At 35.1% G+C, this 13,665-nt stretch overlaps 1 protein-coding gene across 1 annotated transcript; it reads left to right on the plus strand.

Annotated features, from left to right (window-relative positions):
* Positions 1-2,895: 2,895 nt before the first annotated feature.
* On the plus strand, positions 2,896-13,308 carry LOC136027926 (uncharacterized). The gene is made up of 2 exons (XM_065705377.1): positions 2,896-7,751; positions 11,687-13,308. Exon 1 carries the CDS (start codon positions 2,953-2,955, stop codon positions 4,027-4,029), a length of 1,077 nt encoding a protein of 358 aa, XP_065561449.1. The 5' UTR covers positions 2,896-2,952; the 3' UTR covers positions 4,030-7,751; positions 11,687-13,308.
* Positions 13,309-13,665: the final 357 nt, after the last annotated feature.

Consider the following 13,665-nt stretch of genomic DNA (forward strand, 5'->3'; position numbering starts at 1 on the left):
TTAAAAAGGCAACTAGAACTTAATTTTTAGCGAACATATTTAATTAGTAAAAAGTTTACGTAACTTGAGAATTAACTTACGTAACAAGCTTCTATATTCTTATATTTTTATTATGTATAGGAGGGGGTTTGTCCCCTTTTTAATATCTCGCTCTTGACACTTCAATTAAATTTTAATTTAAAATTTAGCTTAAATTTCACTCTTCAAGCTTAAATTTTGTCCTAATTCTTTAAGAATGATCCCTGAATCAGAAAGGCCGAAGAATAAATGGTTGAAACTGCTAAAAATACTTAGGCGTAAAGAGTGAGGTATTTAGGAGAAAAATTCCTCATATGCGTAATAATCTCTGATCGTTTTAAGTTTTAATGCTGCTCTTTACTTTCAGTTGAAAAACTGTTTCATATTTATTTTTTCATTTTTCTTTTAATAATGCTAAGAAATCCTGCACCCCCTTCATTGAATTTCTCTTCCCCCATGACGTATTCCTCCAAGGAAAGGTCCTCCCATATAGCCCTCTCCCCTCAACCCCCCCCCAACCAAAAAAACCCTGAAAACGTCCGTATACTTCACATTTAACCATTACTGTATGTACACATTGGTCAAAGTTTTCTGTTTTACAAAACATCAACGACAAATAAAAATACAATCTCTATAATAATCAGCATAACTGGGAGAAACTATTAAAAATAATGAACATTAATTCCGGGAAGCTCAGTGATTTCAGTTTTTATTTCAGTGTAATTTTTATTTTAAATGCTGTAAATATAAAAAACTCTTGAAACATATTTCGTCTTCAGTAAAATACAAATGACACAACGGGCTTTTGACTTTTACACTCAATGTTTTTGATTTATATCTTCGATACCCGAAGTATGACTTATAAGAACCTAACAATATGAACTTGGACCTCAAAATAATTTTTAGCGTCTTAGATACTCAACCAGTCATAAAAGATTTTGCCGGCTTCCAAACTAGTAGCTCGTAAACGACTACAATGCTCCATAAGAGTTAATTTTCCTTTAATGGACTTTCTATCATAGTGGTTTATTTGAAATTAATTTTGATTTGATGAAATTAAGGTGAAATTTACAAGCTTTCCTGGAAGTTTCTTGGGGAATATTGGTGTAATTTTCAGTAAATTCAAATACTTGAAAAAACGGACCCTTTCGATGTGAGTCACTATCTCTTTTTTAAAGGAAAATGAAGCGTTAGTAAATTTGCCTCTGAACCAAGCTTCCAATAACATTTGTAAAATTTCATTATATTTATTCTGATACGCAGAGTTGTCAGGGCCTTAGATCTCCATCAACGTGGTCTTACACCAGAGGTATTTCTGACTCAAACTAATGTTAGATTGAAAGAGCTGAGTCTCAAATAGACAAAGTTATCTTGTTCTCTGACAACTGCTCAAATATATATATATTTCAACATTTTGGGGAAAATTCTTGCTTAAGTTCTAAGTCCAAAATTTATAGCACTTGGAATGCAGAAATTATTTCAGCTTCGACTTTGAAGTAATTTCTAATTATTTTTCCAAACTTAAAGCGAACAAACAATGCTGCTTCGTACATAATACAATATTATTTCGAAAAATAATGTAAAGTAAACTAACTCTATGTCTTTTTCGGACAATTTTTGCACGTATCATACGTGAGCTTTTAGGTGCCTTATAGCACTTGACGATTGTTTTACAAATTCAAATTTACAGAGATTAGGTCCTATTGGTAAGCTGTGAGATACATGTAAGGAGATTTTAGTAAGCCATTGAAAGAGAAGCAGTTTTAGCCCCCTTTTTTTAGGTGGATTTGACATCCAAGTAATTTCCAGTAATGGTTTACTCATTTAACTTTGGATCCCCTTTAAAAGAATTGTGAATATAGTTTTCGACACAATCAAATATCTTTCTTTTTAGTTTCACTTATAAGTTCTCTTTCGATGATGGGTAAAAAAATGAGGAAAAGAGGCTCTCGTGGCAAAAAGTTCATTAACAAATACAAAGAAATACAAGAAAAAATAAAGGTTCAAAGAAGTAACCAGGAGTATTCGAGAGAATATGAGTACGAAAGGTTAAGTACTATTTGCAAATCCACGGAAGAAGGTGGACAACAGGGAGATGAAATCAACGATGATGGTTTCCAAACGCACTTTGAAGCAAAGGTGTTAGAAAAGATTGATACCGAAGGGAATTTTGAAAATGATAAGCTGGGCATGAAGTTCAAAGAGTGCATGGAAATTAAGGAGTGCAAGGATATGGAAAAGGTTGACCTCCAAGAGAGTATGCTGGAATATTTTGAGCTGGAAGAAGAAAATGAGTTCCAGGTTAATGACATCTATAATGAAAACGATGATAAAATGACCCCACAACAAGTACAAAATTTTCAAAAGGATCGACCAAGTGTTATTCAGGAAACACGTGGCGCATCACTTTGTAATCCAGTGGATCTACATGTTTACGAAACCAAGAAATCGGCACTTAAATCTACTGAGGCTGCCATAATCTTGAAGACCGCTCACGAAACTGCTATATCATTTAAACTGTGCAAAAACACTGTTTCGTCCTATCCTGCTGCAGGTAGTATTTTTTTAGTATATTCAGATAGTATTGAACGCATACAAGACTACAAGGCCGATGGTTACCGTTATAGCAGTACTAGTGGGGGACACTCGGTAACTGTACCCTCTGTTCATCCAAACTTCAGAAAGAGAGTTAATCAACGGCTGATTGAAGGCAAGACGGTCGATTTGAAGAGATATATCTTTCGATATGAGCCATGTGTATTCACCTCTCCATTTGAGCACTGCCTATATACGGTTATTCATTATGTTGGTACTTGTGACAGAAAATCAATTTGTTGAAAAAATATAGATGAGTACAACCAGATAAGAACTGAAAGGCTCGTGAAATGGTCCATCCCTGCACTTAAGTATTTTCAAGTTAATTTGGAGCCTGATATGTTGAAGTATGACTGTGCCTTCATCGTTTCCCAGATCCCTGATTTTAATCCAGTCTCCTGGATAACCAACAATACCGCAGAGTCATTCAACGCTGTGATGAAAAGAGTTATACAACAACATCGAGACGTACCAATGGACAGATGTATCTTGGGTCTCCTTTGTTTAGACGATGAATATTATACACACGTATCTCGTGGATACAAGGGAATAGGAGATTATAGACTCCTTGAGAAGGCACATAAGGAATATATAGTTCATATAAAGAAGGAGGAAGATCCAGTTGAATCCAGGAAGGAAATGTTTCTGCGCATGGTCCAAGAAGTAGATGGATCAGATTCCTTTTGCGAAAAAAATTCGACAAAAGAAGACCACCAGCTAAGTGGTATAGTTGACATAGCAGAAGCACTATGGAGAAAGGGACATGTTACATTTTGCAACGAAAATCAAGTGTATCTTGTTTCAAATCTGGCTAGAAAGAAGGTTAATGTTGTGACACCACGCACAGAAACAATCACTGTTAGAGGAAATAAAATTGTTACAAAGGGTACTAAGAGGAAGAGCTTGGTAGAAGTTTATGATTGTTCTTGTGATTTTGGAATTTCTGCATGCCCTTGCAAACTAGCAGTTTTAAGATCTCGAGGACATGATCTAGTAGCCGAAAAATCCACTATACAGCTGAAAACTCTCAAGAACGTCAAAGTAAGATCTAAAAGGTATGTGAGGCCTGGAATAAAAAGCTCATTAACCATTCAGGACTGTTACAATATTAAACCTGCAGCAGATTCTGTAGCAGCCCATAATTTGTCGTTTACTTCTGATAGTGATAATGAAGTAGCTTCACTTAAAAAGACTTCCGAGTACCAATCGAGAAGCTCTGACGGGGATCATAATTCAAAAGTTGCAAAGCATACAGAAGACATACAGTTTGTGAAGATTGTAAAAAAAGGAAGCATTGCCCCACTCAACCGGAGAAACCCAGAAAAATGGCAAGGAGACGGAATATTCGTTTTGAAGCTACCCCGTGTACAATTCCTTCATCAATTTGCCATGGTTATGCGTTTACAGGTCCCATAAATGATTTGTGTGATGAGGCAAAAGAAGTGATCAGGCTTTTAAAAAGGCTTTTTGGAATAGTGGTCGAATCTACCAATTCTGCTGTCGTAGAAAACGCAGCGAAACTAGTTTGGTGGAGAGCTACTAATTTTCCCTTAAGGGACACAGACATGTTTACGTTTTTCTTTGAAGACATTGAATCACTGCTGAGGCCTGAAACTTGGCTCAAAACTGAAATGGTGTCCTACCTCGTGAATCTGGTTACTTCTAGCTGTGTGTCGGCAAGAACTATCGATATTTATTCTACTTTCAATTTGACAAATATTGATGCTTTAAAGTCGTACCCAGAAGCGCCCAGAGAAAGATATAGTGATGTTTCACATGATTGCAGTGTTCTCTTTGTTCCATTGTGTGTCAATATACGTGATATATCAGATAGGGAGCGCAAGAATCATTTCATTTTGGGAATATGTGATTTCTCCAGGAGAACTTTCTATCTTCTTGATAGTTTGAAGCCATTAAACCGTACTCAAGGGAGGCAAGTTCTTTCCAACCTAAAATATCTCATGGATGGGGTTGATAAACGCTACATAGAACTTGAACTTGGTTCATGTCGAATTGCTCCACAAGTAGATTCGTCAAGCTGCGGGCTTTTCGTTGTCAAATATGCCCAAGACTACGCAAATGGGATAACCTATTTGGGAAGTGCACTGTCAGTTGATCTTCCATCACCTTCTAAGTATAAGCGGTCAAAGGCAAGATCCACAGTATCCAATCAGAAAGTCATAGACTTATATAACGATGATACTGAAATGGCAAATATGAAAACTGTGGAACTAATGAATAAATATAGAAACGAATTGGCTGTCCAGGTACTTGAATCTCTTTTAATAAAGAACAGAATGGTCAGTTGTTATAACTGTCGAGAACAGATACCGGAGAACATGCAGCTCATATGTAAAAACTGTAAAGCAGTTGCCTGTAGTGATTGCGAAGCAAAATCCAGCAGGAACTTCTGTCAACTCTGCTGTGTCTGAGGAGAACTAGACTAGACAACAAGATCTGAGCTAACAAGAAACAACAACAGAACTAAACTAATTCTTCCAAAATTTTATCTCTTTGAAACACCAACAAAGCTGACAAAAACAAACTAAACTACGAAATAGCGCTACTGAACGTCCACAGATTACGTAAACTGAGTCGTTCATCTTCTTCATTTGGAGAAACCTGTGCAGAAGAGAGCAATAACGAACATGAAGGGCCGTAGTGGTACCGGCGGGACATCTGTCCTTAAACTGCTGGGGATAGGCGATTCGGGTATCTGCACTTCCCACAGGTCCAATCCAGTAACCATTCAAAGACGGCGATTAATTCTTAATTTTGCGCTGCGTTTTCATTCACCCTGCGTTTTCATTCCCGCTGCGATTCTTTTTACGCAGCCACAGAATAAGAAATAAAGAAAATACCGACAAGTGCATGAATCCGAAAATATGTGCGAACAAACATGGGTCCTAAACGAGACCGCTAACGGAAATTATCCAGTCCAAAAAATTTCTAGATTTCTGCAGAGCCTGCTAACAAGGCCTTAAGCCAGAATCTAAGGCTGTATTACGCGATGGATGTGAAAAATGGTTAGTGTATAGAGTGCATAAACAAATCCATCCCAGAGTATGAACTCTTTACAAAGATGTCAACCATAGGAAATATGCAGAGGTACTGTCTGCTTTGCAAGCAATCTGGAACATCAGCAGATCCCCCTTCATTAGTAGAAATTTCGAGCCTTATAATATCCAATGTCCCAAGTACTTCGGCTATCACGGACATAGTAAAAGGAGCGGAAGAGCAGCTTAAACGTGATATCACCGAAAGGATAGATGAAGACAAAGAGTGTAATGATAACCTTGAGAAAAACATGGTGGAAAAATGTACTTTCCCAGAAGTTGAAATCAATTGAAACAAACCTCTTGGAATCATACGAGAAAATCACAGACCTAATTGACCACAGCCATCCAGTTGACCTGCTCCTGCTGGACTTTGCTTGAGCCTTTGACAAGGTTCCTCACAGTCGACTGCACTCTGAAATATACGCTATCGGTATCAATCGGGCTGTTGTAGACTGGCTGATGAATTTCCTTACAAATCGCAAGCAGAAAGTTCACTTATTTGCTACAGATGGCCAGCCAATCTACTTTGACGAGACCGAAGTATTTAGCGGAGTACCACAGGGAGCTGTACTGTAACTCCTTGGTCGAGGTGCCTTCGATTACGTTGGTCGAATGGCGCTAATGGGCAAAGGAAGAGTCTTTTCTGCTCTAAGCAAAAATTGTTTGCACCCACAAAACTTTCTCAAACACAATAAAAATACCACACTTAGAGCAGTATGATAACTCCTTGGTCGAGCTGCCTTCGATGAGGTTGGTCGAGTGGCGCTAATGGGCAAAGGAAGAGTCTTTTCTGCTCTAAGCAAAAATTGTTTGCACCCACAAAAATTTCTCAAACACAATAAAAATACCACACTCGGAGCAGTCGGATAACTCCTTGGTCGAGCTGCCTTCGATTACGTTGGTCGAGTGGCGCTAATGGGCAAAGGAAGAGTCTTTTCTGCTCTAAGCAAAAATTGTTTGGACCCACAAAACTTTCTCAAACACAATAAAAAAACCACACTTGGAGCAGTCGGATAACTCCTTGGTCGAGCTGCCTTTGATGAGGTCGGTCGAGTGGCGCTAATGGGCAAAGGAAGAGTCTTTTCTGCTCTAAGCAAAAATTGTTTGGACCCACAAAACTTTCTCAAACACAATAAAAATACCACACTCGGAGCAGTCGGATAACTCCTTGGTCGAGCTGCCTTCGATTACGTTGGTCGAGTGGCGCTAATGGGCAAAGGAAGTCTTTTCTGCTCTAAGCAAAAATTGTTTGCACCCACAAAACTTTCTCAAACACAATAAAAATACCACACTCGGAGCAGTCGGATAACTCCTTGGTCGAGCTGCCTTCGATGAGGTTGGTCGAGTGGCGCTAATGGGCAAAGGAAGTCTTTTCTGCTCTAAGCAAAAATTGTTTGCACCCACAAAACTTTCTCAAACACAATAAAAATACCACACTCGGAGCAGTCGGATAACTCCTTGGTCGAGCTGCCTTCGATGAGGTTGGTCGAGTGGCGCTAATGGGCAAAGGAAGAGTCTTTTCTGCTCTAAACAAAAATTGTTTGCACCCACAAGACTTGCCCACACCTACTTGATTATAATTCAATAATATTATTTCAAGAAATGTTCAAGGAACCGCTAGGCCAAAACCGCAACTGACACAAGAGCATAATACATTGATTTATTCCAAATTTACTGTTTGAACGAGAAAGACAGACCATTACCAGACACTTTAGAACTCGATTAATGTAGCATACCTTCTTACACTAATCTCAGTGCCATGTTTTATTTTGCCATGCTTGCTTGTTTCAATTATCATAGAATATTTCAAAAGTAAAATTTATAATTTCTATAGGAGGAAACTACGAAATCTCAGGCTTAATACTTAATAATATTATTTTATCGTATCAAAAAATTATAAGGTATCTCATCTTTTTTATTTTTCATGAAAATGTGGCTGTTTGAGAAAAAGAATCTGTTTTGGATTGAGAGATGTCAAATTTGAAGAAAAATTTAGCTAGTCAAGAGTCAAAATGTTGAGATGTGCTCAAAAAATGGCCTTTCAAATGGAGTTTCTAAAGTGCTCTACTTTGCGGAAGTGTAAGTCCATGTTTATTTATAATTTAAAACCGATTTTCGGAGAAGTAAGGTATATTGTGCAAAAAAATAATTTTGGTCTTTCTTTTTGCACGGAATGTATGTAAGCCGTCTGCTAATCTTATAGGATCACCTTGTCCGATTTGGTCACTCCTGGAAAAAAAAACAACAAACACAAGAAACACATACGTGATTTTGTTTGTGGTAAAAATTTTAAATTCTGCATTTTGGTATATAGGACCTTGAAACTTGAAAATAGGGTTATTTGATGTGCTGAATATGATGGTGTGATTTCCATTTAGATCACCTGTTTTGGTTGCTTTTCCTCTTTCAGACATAGGTCATATTTTCACTGGCTCGTAACTTTTAATGGGTACCATTAAGCTTAATGAGCTCTATATTTTTGAAATCAACTTGAATGTCCGATTCTTTTGTAGTATGTACTATTATCAAATATTTGTGTTTTAGGGTTTCGATTACTCTTGATCCGGGTCACCCGGTACTTACAGCTTGTTGCCACGAACTGTTTGATGCAATGGAGAATGCTAGTATTTTTCAATATTATTCGCATTTTACTTTTTAATTTCAGGGCTAAAAATGATTAGTTTGTGTTTAATACTAATACTGTTCTAGTGTTTCGAATTATATGAAACTTATTGATTCGTATTCTATGACCATTCAATTTTGATTGACATTATACCTAACTCTCTGTTAAATGGTCATCATGTGTAGTTTTGCTTCAGATTAAAAATCACCATTTGCCTTAATAAATGAATTTTCGTTTTATCTTTGCGACATGAAATTTTCACGGGTATGTACCGACAGTATTTTTTATCATGAAATACAGACAAGTTCCGAAACAAAAAATGGAAATTCATAAAACACTTGAAACCCGAGTCTACAAAAGCTGGTAAAGAATTCGGTTGCACACACGAAGGGACAAAGTCAAGGAGTTTTTTCCTAGAGGCAAATTCAAATCAGAATCTGATCGTTACCATGTTCTAACTTTTAAACCAATTAGTGAAAATAACTGCCTAGCTTTCTGCTGAGAAGTTAGAGGTGAACGTTGCCATCAGATAGGCCACGTTCTCGTTTTGTAGCATTGACAAATATATATATATATATATATATATATATATATATATATATATATATATATATATATATATATATATATATATATATATATATATATATATATATATAAATCTTCTGCATGGTACCACTCCTAAAAGGGTGCTTTAGCTAAAAATTAGAAGACAAGAGATGTCAGAGAATTCAGGGGATAAAGTTATTTACTAACGTTTAAAAAACGTGAATGTTATGTTCAAAAAGATTTGACTTTAAGAAATGTATACCAACTTTATAATATTGCTGTTATGAAAGGGGCCTTTTATAAGCTCTAATTTTTTTAAAAATGAAGGAATTATGACATCAAGAGGTACTTGTAATACTATTCCTTTATCTGTGCCATAAAACATAGTAAATAAAACAAGAAAATGAACCTGATTCGAGTAGATTTAATGAATGTTGACAAAAGCATCTACGAGCCAAGGAAAAACGTCTTTCTTTTAGATTCACGAATTTTTTTTTATTGATTATATAGTGATTCAATAAGAGCCGTCTTTTTCTTCTATTGTTATTGTCTATCAAAGATAAAAAAAAAACAGTGTAATCATTTGGTGTAGTAGGTCAGAGTAAGTGACTTGATGACGTCAAACAATAAAGCCTAAATGTATTGTAAGGTATATGTAATGTTGTTTAACATGTACAGCAATTAAAATTTTGAAGTGCCCCTCTCCCCAAAACAGATTTAATGTTAGCTTTGAGGCTTTTTATAAATATGAATTTTTCTGAGCAAAATATACGAAATAGGTACGGAACTCATTCAGCTTCAATCCTAGCTGTAAGAGAAAATGATTATTCCAGCTAAGGCTCTATAAATTGTTCACATAATTGACCATACTTCTGAAAGTTGGTCGTCGAAAAAGTACAATACATGGCCATATTCAAATATTCAATCTGTAGTTCGTGCCTATTTTTAGTCTATGAACTGTCAATTCCTTTTTGTGTAAATAAAAAAAAAACAATTGAAAATCAGGAGCAGCATTAAAAGTAAAAACGAACAGGAACTATACTGCATATAAGGGGGGGGGGTCATACTTTGTTCTTTATATTGCTCCTTGATACCTTTCTATTTATGCTTGTGCTTTTAGTCCTTTTGAAAGAGCTTTTTATTCTAATGAACTCCCTCATATATGGCCTAATTTCCCACTATTTTCAGTTTAGGGATGCTCCTTACTTTCAGTCGAAAAACTATTATTGAGTTTCTGATTATTTTTTAAATAATTCTGGTAAATCTGATTTTCCCTTCATGAAAAATTCACTTTGTTCATGGGAAACTTGTCCTTGAAAAGTTCTCTAATGTAAACTAACCCCCCCCCCCCGTAAAATTCCCCATGGACAATTCTATCCTCTTAAAATTTCATCAGACTAGTTCATGCTTTCATTTGAAAAAAAAAAAATATTCAAACACTATGTTTGGGGAAGCTTTAAGCAGGGATCTAACCTTGATAATGTCATAACAACTCAAATAAAACCGTAAATAACAATTAGAAGAGACCAAAGGAAACTGCCTAGGATCCAAGGAACCGCCAAGGGAACTGGCTGATTAGACCTAAGATGGAACCGGGGAAGAAAAAAAAACTTTAAGTTTGATTTCTTTTGTACTTAAAGATTAAATCAGATATAGCACTTTGGTTCAGGTTGAGTCAACCACACTCTTATAGTGTTATAATTTTTTTCGTAGGAAAACGTGAAACAAAGATTAGTCGATTAATCCCAATTTTACAGAAGAGATAAGCGGCTACAAAAAGGTTATTGAGTTACGCTACCTTTCTCTGTCAATGGCACATCAGTGTACTTTTGCCCCCCCCCCTTCTCCTCAGACAGATCAGTATAATATTAGGGAAATATATGAAACAGTATTTAAACATTTTGATGAAGAAACTTCGGTAGAAAGATAATAAGAAATGACTATATGAAAAAAACATTTTATTTTGTTAATTCGTTAGTGTTTAATTTTACTCTGACATATCATCTCAGAATGTGACAGTCCTTGCTGCTTCTCCTAGATTATACTTCCCTAAATTTCAAATTTCTGTCTATATACCCTTAAGCCAAAATACATCTTAGTCGAAAAAAAACAATAAAGAGAACACTTAGATTATAATTTTACGGTTTAGTCTTTGTTAGTCTTTGTTGTGAAACTTTTTGCAAAATAAAATGTATATTTTGGGGGAGAGGGTTTGGGTTTCCTTTTAAGTTCTGTCTTTGCCTAAGTACAAGTATATGAAAACTTCAGTGGTTAACTTGTTTGAGCTATTTATAGATTTTTTGCATGGGCTAAGGAGCAATTTGATCTGTTCATCTAATTTTTTTCGCTCTACTTTCATTATAATCATTTTTTCTTGAAAGTCTTTTCACATGGGCTCAAATGAACTTAATTATTCAAATAGTTAAATGATTAGTTTGTGTTTAATACTAATACTGTTCTAGTGTTTCGAATTATATGAAACTTATTGATTCGTATTCTATGACCATTCAATTTTGATTGACATTATACCTAACTGTCTGTTAAATGGTCATCATGTGTAGTTTTGCTTCAGATTAAAAATCACCATTTGCCTTAATAAATGAATTTTCGTTATAATAATTTTTTCTTGAAAGTCTTTTCACATGGGCTCAAATGAACTTAATTATTCAAATAGTTTTCATGTAAGCAGCAGAGAAAATACTAAATGTAAGCCCAAATATAGAATCAGAATAATATTAAACCGCTAATCAAGATTTGTGGATGCCAAGTCGCCAGAAAATTTGATTCTGGGAAAGTGTTTTTTAATATTAAGCAATTAATTAATTAATGATATTATTTTCAGGAAATTGGGATTCGAGAAGATCCTAGAAGATTAATGGACAGAACGAATGAAGGAAGAAATAATGCATAATCATGGCTGAAGGTTTTGAAGGATTGTAGTGTCAAACTGTTCTCTGAAATTTTATAAGTTGCATATTTTTAATGATGTCTTTTGCTTAGCTGCAGCCTAAGATAAGTTAAAGAAGCTGTGGTGTTTTTTGCCTTTGTATTATGTGTAAATCTCTATTCTAGTTTCGAATCATTTGGTTAAAGATAAACCTTCAAACGGGACAATCAAATTAGGTAGCTATATGCACAAAATTGAGATATTTTTCATCTTAACAACAGTAAATTCGTTCAATGAAATAAGTTGGTTTAATGCTTCGTAAAAGCTGCCATCAATAAGTGTTTTTTTAAATATAAATACTTTTTCAATATTCAGTAACAAAGTCAGATTACAAATCATGGGTTGAAACAAAGAAATTCTGCCCATATTTTTGAGTTTGAATTCTCGACACAGTGGGAATTAAAAAGAGAATATATTGTGTATATGCCCAGTATTTAAATAAAACTTAGATCTAACAAAAAACTTGTAGCATTCAATTGAAATAGCCAATGCTATACATTCTCTATTGAACTAACCTATTGCTCATAAGATAATTGCTTTGCTTCGGGCCATTTGCTTGTTTTGTTTAATTATATTAATAAAACCATCTTTCTCTCTCTCTCTAAAAAAAAAAAAAAAAAAAAAAAAAAAAAATGATGGCTGCCAAAGTAAATGTTCCGAAATACGTGTTCCAAAAAACGCATAGTTCATTCTTTGTTTTGTTGATAGATAATTCCATCTATCATCCGTTGATGCGTCGTTCCTAGGGTTTAAAGAGCGAAAGCTGAGAAAGGGAAAGAAAGCTGAGAAATTCCCTCACACCCGTAGCTTTTGACGAATAAATTCCGTTTTTAAATTTCCATTGCTATTGGGCTGAGTCGCTCTTTCTTGATAATGGATTACATATATTTTGGAAATGAATATTCAACTGAACCACAAATGTGCCCTGAAACTTAAATGCTCTATATAAGCTTTAGATATTTTTAAACTAATTGTATATATCAAAATACCCTCGATAACAGTTTTGACCTTAATGTTTAAAATTTTAATATAAGTTCTCTTTTTTGTGGGAGTATAAAGTGCAAAAAATGACAAATTTGATATGACATTTTGTTATCTAAAAATGATTAAATCTTAATATTTTGTTGGAATGAGCTCTATCTTGACATCCTAAAACAAATATTACCATTATGATCACTCGAAGAAACAGCTAAAAAAACGGTTGCATATCTTTAAGCATCTTTGTTGGGAAGAATAAACAATTTATATCGTAAGTGTGCATTATATTCAAGGCCTTTCCTAACAAACCTATTGTTTATCAACAGAATACGATTTGAAATAATAAGACATTTTACTAGTCCTTTGTTTTCTAAAGTTATCTGATAAAAATTTTGAGAGAGCGGTAATAACTATTGTGGGGAGTAAAAATAACCCCCCCAAGCCACGGGGAGACGCCTGTAAGCTATGAAATGTATTCAATCTGTACGCATAGTATTTGTTATAGAGGAGTATGCAGACACTTTTTGAGAGGGGGAATTTTGTGCCTAGGGTGGGTTTCTTTGGTAGAATGTTTAATGGAGAGGGAAATTTCTGGGGGAGGGGGTTTTCCATGGAAAATTCTACATGGGGCGATCTGATAGAATTACTGTTCGAAATTATTTTTAATTGTCATAATCTCTTTCCAAAGTCAGATTTTTACTGAAGATGGTTCAGGAAAAATTATTCTGAGGCTATTTTCATTTTGGATTTCCAGAAAAACAATTTTACGGAAAGAGAGGATTTCAGAAGCTATTGAGAAAATTATTGGAAATTAGTATTTTCAAATGACAGCATGCTAAGGAGCATTTTTCAAGCTGAATCGACCGCAAGAAAATTTACGGGGGCGAGTTTCTTAC

This window comes from Artemia franciscana, chromosome 6 (assembly GCF_032884065.1).
Source record: "Artemia franciscana chromosome 6, ASM3288406v1, whole genome shotgun sequence".
In the NCBI taxonomy this organism is placed as follows: Eukaryota; Metazoa; Arthropoda; class Branchiopoda; order Anostraca; family Artemiidae; genus Artemia; species Artemia franciscana.